General features: G+C 37.7%; 1 protein-coding gene across 4 annotated transcripts in view; it reads left to right on the top strand.

The window, feature by feature from the left end:
• The first annotated feature begins 209 nt into the window (after nucleotides 1-209).
• Nucleotides 210-11,569, top strand: part of IL17REL (interleukin 17 receptor E like) — a 44,653-nt gene continuing 33,293 nt past the window's right edge. For all 4 annotated transcript variants that reach the window (XM_039726881.1, XM_039726879.1, XM_039726880.1 and 1 more), the window contains exon 1: nucleotides 210-341. In XM_039726881.1, the coding sequence (XP_039582815.1) occupies nucleotides 240-341 (102 nt within the window). In that variant the 5' untranslated portion in view covers nucleotides 210-239. The remainder of the gene's footprint in view (nucleotides 342-11,569) is intronic.

The following is an 11,569-nucleotide window of genomic DNA, read 5'->3' as shown; positions in this document are numbered from 1 at the left end:
ATTGTCAGAAATCACTGTTTCCTATTTTTCAGTTTGGAACATACGAAATGAGTTGAGCATGCTTTATATTTCCCAGAACTAGCAATTTTCTGTCTCTGGAAAGTTTTAGAGGGAGGAGCTCAGAGGTGCTGTGGGAGGGACTAAAATTCATATTAAAGTTTTGTCATGAGAGGGAGAATTGTCAGAGTAGAAGGTTTCTTCTGAGCTTTTGCTTTTTATATTTTTTTTTTAAATTTAGGATGATAAATACTTATGTTCAGATTCTTCTAATAATTCTATTTTGGAATACTGATTGTCAGATTATTCCCAGGATTGAAGAATGTGGACTTTCATGTTCTCAGGTAATCTCTTGTTCCAATTTGCTGTCTATTAATATAGTAGTTATATGTTACCAAAGTAATTATAGGAAAAGAAAGAAAGCAAAAAGGAAAAAAAATATTTCAGCTGTCCTGAAGATTCACTGAATACTCCTGTCATTGTGAATTAAGTATCCAAAGAATTACTCTGAAAGGGGGTAGCAAAACGCATCTTTACATCCTTTGCAACTGCTGCTGTTAGTTTAAAATTTGTCTTTTGTATTTGAAAAAAATGATTTTTGTAATATTCATTGCTTTTCCAGAGTCAGTTTTTACAACAGCAGTGGTGCCAAAGAGATATGAGAGGAGGAATGAGAGGTTTCAGAAATTGCTAATTATGTTAGGAACATATGAGACACTGAATTTGCTGTGAATAAATGAATTAAGCATGAGAAAGAGTAAAACATGTTTTTCATTTTGTGGTTTGAATGTAACCAGTATTAAATTTAATGACTTCTGTATGTGCATGAAAGGAGTGCGAACCATACCGTCTCTTTAATTGCTTCGGCTTTGTACGATTCCAAATATCCCCGCAAAGGGGCAGTGTGGAGATGTTCTGCTCTTGGCATTCTGAAATTGTAAACATGAAGTACATTGAAAGATAAATTTTAAAAAAAGGGATTAAATAATAGGCAATCTGACTTTCAGTCTTAGTGGAGGATGATAACTGTGTACTGCCTACAGAGAAGTGAAATTGATTTTATGAAAGAATTTGGCTGTCTGTATAAACTTCTGCTTGAAGATGTCAGTATTTAGGACAACCAGTGAGACATTCTAAAGATTACTGAAATGTGGTGGTACTACCCAGATATTAAATTAGTTCATGTTAAAGTAATTTATTTTAGATTTAATATGTGTATCCTAGAAAAACAGTAGAAATAAAGATGCTTATAAAATACTAGATTAAGCAAAAAAAGCCCTCTCTATATTTAAATATTAATGTGCTGTAGTTAATGTTCCTGTATTCAAGTTCTGTAGTCTCTATCTACTTAGATATTTTTAGAATAATAAAATATAGCCATAAGAGATTAATCTCTAGATGTACCCAAATGCTTTTCAAGAATTTTTATGCACTCATATTCATGAATGCAAATACACATGTATTTTAAATAATTTATGCTCCTTGATCTGCTGCAATGAGAGTTTAAAATAGGAATGATTTGTCATTCTAATTTATCCCTCCAAAGAGTGTAGGACTATCAGACTCAGCGTGTAAAATTCAATCTCAACCTTTTTTGATGGGTTTTAGTCTAGGGGATAGGATTTACCTCTGAGGACCCTAAAGGGTATCTTTCTTTGTCAAACCTTGGGAAGTATGTTATGAAGACTGATTCACTAATTGCCTATAGACACAACCCTAAGGTTTGGCAAACTGGATCCCTTTCTCTACCTTCAAGAGTGTGTCTCTTCCAATACTGAAGATTGATTAACTGAGAAAGGTGTGTTCTATTTTTCTTATTTAAAGGGGAAATACATTGTTTCCAGTATAGCAGAATCAATCACTCAATCAATCATATGTGATATTAGGGACAGAATTCAGTTCATATTCTGTATGTGATGTTTTTGCTAGTTGTATTCAGTAGAATCTTGAATGCATTAATGACTTTTTAAGACAAAAATGTTTCCTAAGGGGAACAATAATGATCTCAACAGGATAAATTACTGCCAGCATAGCATTTTCAATTTAGTGCAAAGCACTTTAGCTACATGAACTTTAGAATTTCATGACTAGCTTATTAGAGGAAACTTCTTCCTACTTTTCCTTTGAAATTGACTTCAATTTCTCTGCATAACTGGCCATGATTTGTGGGCTCAATCCAGCTCATGAGTTATTCTAAAAGGGAGCAGTCAATTTTCCCCATGATGTGTAACTCAGTGTTCTTCATAGGGGCACTAGTCAGGGGTTACAGTTTGCCTTTGTCTGTGTGAAATATTCTGCTATAGCACATCAGACCAAAAAGTAGAGAATCAATGACTTATTCCTAGCAATTTCCTTAATGTGATAATGAGATATTGTCATTTAAAAACTACCAGAGATTTCTGCAGCTGCTGTTGTTACAAGTGAGTATTACAGATTTTTTTTTCTTATGAAGATTCCCCCCCAGAAGTTTGTACTGTAAATTTCTATTTTTCATTCAAACTTGAAACTGTGTGGTTCTTCACAAGGCAAGGGATATGAAAATCAATAATTTGCATTTTTCTGTGTTTTTCAAACTATGGGTATTGTCAGAAGTTTCTTAGCAGGTTTAATAACTGAAACTGTTGAGTTTGACCAGTAGACTAGATTTTAGTGTGGCTGTGTCCACTAGATATTTGTGAGCAGTTTTGACCTCCATGGGTACTCCTTATCAGAGTAAATCAGTGGTTGTACTTAGGAGGCAAATAGTGACATAACTATTTTGAGGCATATGACTTGCAAGACATCTGCAGTGAACTGTTATCACAACTTTATTAATTATTAGTTTACTGTGGGTATTCAGCAAGATAATATTTTGAGGCATATGACTTGCAAGACATCTGCATTGAGCTGTTATCACAACTTTATTAATTATTCTTAGTTTACTGTGGGTATTCAGCAAGATATCCTTGCATTACCTTGTGTAAGACAATATTCAGGTTTTATTACTGTAACACAAACTGTGCAGCTGTTCAGTACAGGAAAGGAAAAAAAAAAGAACATTGGATGTTAATGCCAGTATTACGTGAAATTTTAAATAGCATGAAAAATATACAGCCATGGGTTGAATTATGGCAAATGAGCAACTAAGCTTTTATTACATGTTACGATTTATTTCTTCTTTATTTTAATAGCTTGGCTTTAGATCTCATGTGATATTCTAGTATTGAAAGACTAAGTGCTATGGGCATGGTCTCCATGCCCCACCCAATAGGAAACACAGTTATCAACCAAGTTTCCCTATGTAAAAGCATAGGGGAATCCCAGCCTGCAATTGAAATTGGGTTTGTGCTCTACTCATTTTACAATCCACATTGTTTGCAGGCTGTACACAAAGAAATAGGCTTATGCCAAATTTGATTCAACAGCTGCTAAAGATCAAGAGCACTACATTTGAAAAACACTCCCCAGAACACTATGAAATATTATTTGTATTGTCTGCCAATTAATGCAGTAATGTTTCCAAAGTCTATGGATAAAGAAGGAAACACTAAACTGAATCTGGGATTTCCCTCTAATTATAAAGGTCATTGGCAGCAAATCCTTGATATATATAACTGCTGCTTGTTCCTGCTATTCATAATCAAAATACGTGGTGTTTCTTTACTGGATATGTATACCAGTGGATATATATACCAGTGGATCAGTTCAGTTTTGCTGAATACTACACTCTGCAAAACCAGTGATATAGTATAGCCCTTAGTCTGCAAAGTCAGCTGACATTCTTTTTTTATTATTAAGCATTATTAAGCAAGTATTATTAGTATTTTAAAAGTGATCCCAAGCCTCTAGAAAGTAGGCATGTGAGTGACATAATTCAGTTGTCTTCTAAAATCTCATTGAAAACATAATTTTAGACATGGCAAATGTCTGAAGAGACTGATCAGAGCCCTGGCTTCCTCAGGGTGAGTGAGAGAGATGTCATGAAATCCCACCATGGGTATGCATTTATATATCTGATGCCAGAAGGAGATGCATAAAAATACAAAACATATCCTTTGCTAATATTTGCTGAGGTGCAGTACAGTCCACGAGAGCATGCCCTAGACAGAAAGCCTGCGGTCTACTTCTCTGCCTGTCATCAAATCACTTGTGTGGCTCTCTTGAAGTTATTTAATTTCTCTGGTTTTCACAAGTACAAAAGAGTTCTGACCTTCCTGTGTTGTGTGTCTTAATGATATGTTTTCATTAACTGCTTTGAATATTATAATTATGAGTTAAGTACTCATTAGTTAGAACTTCAGGGGCTCAGTCATATTGAGTCATTGTATAAGAGTGATATTAACCCATTTGCTTTGGTATCTTTGCTTGCCTTCTCTGCTGGTACTTAGAAGAGCAGCAATTTAGCATGTTTGGGTGGCTTATCTCTTGGACTGTGTTTCACATTTGCTCTTTGGGTCAAAAATAGCTTGGCAATGATATAAGACAGGTTCATGTTTTGTCCTGTGCTGCTGGTTGGGTGCTGTCACATTTCCTCTCCCCCTGAGAAGGAAACAGCCAGTGACAGGTACCAAGAGGGACTTAGAGCAGTGTTCCTCAGTGTCACTGCATGTACCACCAGCTCCTGTAAGAGAGGTGAAGACAGAGAAAGCTCTGCAATTCAGAACTTGAAAAAAAATGTGCAATGGTAGCTTTTGGGCTTTTTCCCTCCTCTCTTCCTCAGGAAATCCAGAAGAACGTTGCAAGGTCTGGAAAGAGACCAGCCACTGGAATAGCAAGCACAGAATACAAGAAGTCATGAAAGTTAGGGCACAGACTTAACAGGTGTTGGAACTGGACCTGATAGTGTCTTGGAACTGAAACACAGGGCAGTGCTAGAAGCTTCACCATGAGACATCAGCATCACTTATGTGCAATCAGTATATAATCTCCTGCTATTTGCAGGAGACACATATCTGATAAACCCAAAAAAGGGATATATAAGCAAGCTCAGCAGAAGATGGGAGCAGCTGGCCTTTATTATTGACAGTAAATTTTAGTTTACAAATCTTTCTCAGCCCTAATCTTAGGGATCTGGTCTGTTCTTCAGCTCCATTTGGACCCAAAACTAAGTAGTAGGTATTGAGACTTGGAAGTAGGTGCTTTCCACAGCCATCTGACTGCTTTGCAGTTGGAAAACTACCTGTAATTTGATCAAATCTGGGTGGGACAGGTTTTCTAGGAGTGGTAATAACTTTAATGAGACCACGTGGTGTGACCTAGCTGGAATTCTTGCAGTAAGGTCTAGGAATAGTTTATTTGTACTTTTGTGGAGCTGGCAGTACTGTACCTGTTACATTGTCATGTCTGTTTATACTACTCCATTCTTCCTCTTCTGCCAGAACGTCTGTGCATAGGAGAGAACCAGGGATAATCAAAAATTACAAGAACCAAAAGAGGTTTAAAAGACTTCTTTCTAAGGATAGGTTTGGATGCTCTCTGGGCTTTTTAGGCTCAGCATTGTACTGTTAGGCTTTGTGGATGGATGGATGGATGGATGGATGGATGGATGGATGGATGGATGGATGGATGAATGGATGGATGGATGGATTGATGGATAGATGGATGAATGGATGGATGGATGGATTTGAACCTAAGAAATGAGTTTGCTCCTATCTGTGCCTAAAAATAATTTGATTTCTGGGAGCCATAAGTTTCTGTGTACTGAGTTGTAGCTTGGTGGTTTTTCAAACCAGGATCCCACATTTGAAGGCCTATGAGTTTCACTGCCATTATCCCCAAAAGAGATCCCTAGGTTTTTTATACCAGCTTGTTACAGATGGTTTTTTAGTAGTTTTCATACTGTCAGAATAATTTTTTTCCTGATTTGATAACATTTATTGGCTATTTTTTGAAAACCAGGAAATTATTTGCCATCTTAAAAATATAAACCAGAAAGTATGCCCCAACTGCAGTGTGTTGCTGAGGAAATTTCAGACCAACTCTGAACTACTTGTCTGGGAATGATCATGGAACCAGTAAATTAATGTATACTCAGCAGTGATGCAGACACATCACAGCACTACCCCTGCATTCACAAGCATAAGAGTTCAATGGGCCAGAATTTTCTGAGGTCATGAATAGATTAGAAAATCACAGTAAGCAGTGATGCTGAGTACTGGGATGGATTGCCTGTGGAGCTTATAGAGATCTCCACACACATTAAGAAAATAAGATATGTTTAACGTAGCTCACATATGTCTCAGATAAAGGTCTTTCTTACAAAGGCAGAAATGTAGAGCAGATGACATACTGAGTTTTTTTCTAAGACAAGTATCTCTGCTTTCCTTCATTCATCCACGTTTCTTTTGTGGGATCTACAGATGGTCCTTCAAACAATACTTGATTTAATTCTTTGGAACAGTCAGCAGAGCTGAAGACCTGTTTTGCTCTATGGCATGTCTTGTCCTTCCAGCATGCAAAATATAGGACTCACCCTGAAAACTGTGTGGGACATGTAATCTCATTCAGGAAGTGTCTATGCGATAATGAAGAGAGTTTTAATTTTAATTTTAATTTACAAATTACCTGTGTGTCTTTCTCTTGCAAGGAAATATTTCAACATAGTTGCTTTGAATAAGTGTGGTAAATTTCAATAATTTCTGGAAAACTGTTTGTCTTGCTATTGCCTCTACTTGTCTGCATATTTTCAGAGAGTATGAATCACATAAACAACACTGTACAGTACTAGATGTACATTCATTGTCTTTTCTTGGAAAAACTTTGAGGAAATAGAATATATTGCAGTTAAGATTTTTCACTGTATCCTGTTTTATTTTTCCTTTTTATCCCTACATATGCAAATTTCCTTCATTTTTTCCCACTTCCTCATCTCCCCAACATACTGTTCTTTTTTATATGACTGCAGTGATTTTTCTCCATTGCTTTTTGTGTTTTGATGTCTTTGTTACAATTTTTCATAATTACAGTTACCATTATAGTGTGATGCTTCATGCTTAATTTTGATAAGTAATATCTGTTCTTTGGGGTTTTCCCCCCTCATTTTCAACATATTATATTTATATGTGATACAATAGAATAATTTTTAGAGTATGGCCAGATCCGTGTTCCCATTCAGTCTGCCTTTGTAGCTTATTTTCTCTTACACTTAGAGGTCAAAAATCACACACAATTTTCAAGTAAATGTATGGCATAGGTGGTTTTCAGTAAGTGCTGTCATTAAAAATGAGGTGTAGTGTAGAGCAACATATGAAAGTAGTGAACACTGATGGGTTTATATAGCTGTTGTAAAATTAGTAGGATTCTGCTTCTTTAGAAGCCCTTCTCTTGGCCCTCTGCCTCCTTTAATTGCCTTGTACTAAGTTTAGCAACTACAGTACAAGGAGGATACTTATAAAAAGGTAAGCTATGTGATTATTACAGAGTTTTTTGATTAAAATTATTAACCACATTAAATTATGATTAGTAAAAATGTTGAGAAATAGACATATGTAATGACATTTCAAATAATTAATTTGTATTGGATATGATTTATTTCTCTTTAAATTTTCCAAATTTATATATAACTAGCTTCTCTATCAATTATCTTAACCTGCAAATGTTTCAGCTAAAATACACAGTAGATATTTTCAGTAGGGTTTCTCTACACAGTAAATATTGAATGTTTTAAATTTCTCATGTACTCACACAACTAATTCTTTCAGGGAAAGGTGGTTTTGGCTTTTCTTGCTCTTGGTAGGAGAGCAAAGGCATGTATTTAGGGATTCTGGTATAGGGTTTCTGATGCAGGATTCAGACTTTCAGACATCATAATAATACAAATATGAATAGCTAGGAAAAAGTTCTGTCTCAAAAATTTTCCAGAATACAGCTGAAAAAAGTTCATGTACTAAGATTTCCCTCATTTTGTTGTGGCTAGGATGTTTCTGTAACTCAAGCAAGCACTGTTAGAGCCAATCAGGCATGTTTAGCATTGTCTTTAATAAAAGCAGTTCCTTAACTGATGCTGTGGCACAGGAAGGAATGCAGAATCCTCCCAGGACAGTCATCTGAGACTACCATGGCTTCTACCATGTCCTATGGAATAATTTGTATGACCTTACATCCTTACACAACAAAACAAGCTAAGGCTAGAATAAAACCAAAGTCAGCATTAAAAATGACTTCTCATCTGGAAGAGATATAATCATGGGTAGTTCCATGATGATTTAAATTTGAAATTTTCTTCTGTTTAAGGAGAAGAGGGAGAAACATCACTTTAATTAGAGCTGCAAAACCCAGAAACATGTGCTCCTGCTTTAAGGAGAGTCTCAATCCTGAAATGTGACCTCCAAAGTCTTGGAATTGTTATAAGAAATTTTTGCCAAGTGTGCTATGTTATTCTAAATTTTACTATGAGTTTATGGTCCATGATGGCAGGGTTAGGAAATTATTTTTTATTTTTAAGTTCCTGCATCTCCAACATTTCAGGGTAGTGTCTACAACATTCACCCATTTTGTGATGCTGTTTTCCTGTGGTTTTAGTTTATTAAATACAGATTCAGTGGAGATCATGAGAAAGCATTAGAGTCTTGTCAGGGCACTATGAGAAACCTGCTTACTCAACATGGTGCTGCATCAGGAAAGGCAAGGGAAAGAATGAAGCACCTGGTTAGTCTGATCTCCACTCTCTAGAGCACACAAACCTGAGTTATGAGTGAAATTTTCTTTGTGGAAACTCTCTTCCACGAAGAAGATGTTCTCTTGTGGAGCAGCTGCTGAGAGCTATTCTTTCAAAGTTTCAGTTTGTGGTTTGTTTTCTGGTCACTGCTTAGAATAAAATGTAAGTAGGAAACAGATCTCATGTGAATGTTGAAAGCACTCAAAAAACTCAGCTTAAAATTTTCACTGTGTCTTCCCTGTCCTTTTCTCAGACCAGCATTCTTCTATTTCCCCTCTGTACACTCTGGCTGCTTTAACAGGAGGCCTGGGAAACCCTCTCATTTACCACACAGTGTGGCAAACAGGCAGCTTAGAACTGCTTCAGTTTAAGGAGGGTGTTGAACCTAGTGGTCCCTTCAGATAAGAACTTGAAAGCTGGAGTATAAAAGGTGGAAAATGCCCATATTCTGCTTTCCTCTTCTAATATTTACAGTTTGAAGGAGGCTTGAGCTTTGTTAGTTTTACTCTGTTACTATTAAATCTCCAGCCAACCTCTATGCTGGGTGATGTGGATGTGTCTCACTACGAGTGTCTGCCATGAGCTAGAGGTCATTCCAGTGTTGTCAGGTCACAAACTAAACACCAAATTGCATGCATCCAGGGATATTTCAGATCAGAAAAGGAGGTGTCTAGTAAGCTTAAGTGCCTCCAGTGTTGTGTGGCAATTAATTGGGCATTACAGATCATGGTCCTGAGCTGAGATTACCACAGTTTGCTTAAATTATGTTTCAGGTACCTAAGCCCTCTTTCAGATTTGGCTGACTTAATCCTTTTAAAAATGGCTGAAAACTTTTGCTTTATTTCACTACCCACTAATGCAAAATCCTCATGGAGAAATTGCCTTACTTGGGAATTATGTGAGCCTTTTCTCATGGGCAAAGCTGATGTTTGCATAGGTGTGTTGGGTTTGTGAAGTTTTGGTAGCTGGGCTGGGGTGGCTTCTGTAGGAATCTTCCAGCCAGCTCCAAGACAGAGCCACCACTTGCCAAGGTGGAGATCACCAGTGATGACAGCATCCTCGGGATATCAGCTTTCTGTTATCCCCGATGGAGCAGGTGGATGCCTTAAGGAGACTGGGAACCTGTGGGAAGCTGATACTGGAGCAGGCTCCTGGCAGGACCTGTGGAGAGAGGAGCCACACTGCAGCAGGTTTGCTGGCAGGACTTGCAACCCCGTGGGGACCTGCGCTGGAGCAGTCTGTTCCTGAAGGACTGCACCTTGTGGAAGGGATCCACTCTGGAAAAGTTCATAAAGAACAGCAGCCCATGCTGCTCCTTTTGGAGAAGTTTGTGAAGGTCTGTCTCCTGTGGGAGGGTCCCCTTGCTGGAGCAGGGGAAGGAGGAATAATATAAGGAATCCTCTCCCTGAGAAGGAAGGAGTGGCAGAGACAATGATGACGTGATGTGTGATGAACTGACTGCAGGCCCCCTTCCTTTTTCCCTGAACTGCTGAGGGGGAGGAGGTGGACAAATCAGGAGTGAAGTTGAGCCTGTGAAGAAGAAAGGGGTGGGAGGAAGGTACTTTAAGGTTTGTTTTTTATTTTCTCATTAACTTTGATTTTAATTGGGAATAAATGAAACTAATTTCCCCAAGCTGAGTCTATTTTTCCCTGTGATGACAACTGCTGCGTTATCTCTCCCTGTCCTTATCTCAAACCAGGAGCTTTTTGTTCCCTTTTTTATTCCCTGACACTGACACTGTCACTATGGTGGGCACCTGGCACCAGCCAGGGGCAACCCACCACAAGAGGCAAAATAATGTATCCCCACTTGCATCAAAGTTCATTCAGATCAGTGGAATGTGTCTCACCCACCCAAAGTCTTCCACAATTTCTGGATGCGAGCAGTGTGGCATTTTTCATTTATAAATGTCACAGTGTACAGCTGAGCTCTGAGTGCTGCTCCTGGGAATGACTCTAGACATATATTAAAAGAGTATTTGCCTAGAGAAAAACTGTGAAGGCTTTGCTGTGTATGCCAGAATACTGGGAAACAGGGCCTGCAGTATGTCTCCTCTTTTTGCTGAGCAATGGTGTTAGGATAAATGAGAAGACAGTAACTGGAATAGAAAAGTATATTCAGGCAAAAAATAAAAATACATATTTCCAAATGAAATAATTACTGGCTCCAGCAGCAGGAGGAGCAATTCTGTACTGGAGAGTATCTTCTCATAATCTTCACTTGAATTCTTGCTATTTATTTCTTCTCTGTTCTTTTCTATGACAATCTTACGGCCCACTGATTCCAGTCACCTCTGTGACTGCTAGTCTCAGTTCTGTCAGTGTTGCTGAAGGAGCTTTTTTCTTGTAGCCTGTTTTGTGCTACAAAGATCATTATAACATCCTAACCTCAAAGCACATGGTTGTCTGGAGGGCTTGTGGAATCTATGTCCTCCAGTTTTTCAAGAAATGACCGTAATAATTGCTGACTTGATCTGATGCTGGTGACAGTACTGCTTCTAGCAGGAGGCTGAACTTGGTGACCTTCAGAATCCCCTTCCACCCTACATTTCTTTGATTCCATTTTATCATCCCCTGTATGAGACCTCCAGTAAGTAATTGAAATAATTAATGCTGTGTCAGTGTCCCTGTCTTATTGTTATAGTAGAAGTGCTGATTTGGTAGATTAGTTCTCCTCTCATGTAGCTGAGTGGTCTGAAATTTTTGACAGTCTGTGTATGGGATGGTGCTGATTTATACCAGCTGATGGTATGGCAGTCAAAGCACATTTTAATTTTACTGTGTCTATTGTACTCTATTCTGTTTTGTTAACAACTTGTGTTAATAGCGTAGGAAACATGACATCAAAATGATTGACTTTATTTTTTTGGGTTATTTTAATTTCTAAAAGAAAAAAGTTAACACATACTGTTGCTTCAAGCAAATTCTGCTTCTAGT

The sequence above is a fragment of the Passer montanus genome, unplaced genomic scaffold (assembly GCF_014805655.1).
Source record: "Passer montanus isolate IOZ18808 unplaced genomic scaffold, ASM1480565v1 scaffold6, whole genome shotgun sequence".
Classification (NCBI taxonomy): domain Eukaryota; kingdom Metazoa; phylum Chordata; class Aves; order Passeriformes; family Passeridae; genus Passer; species Passer montanus.
This window is presented reverse-complemented; position numbering and strand designations above follow the sequence as displayed.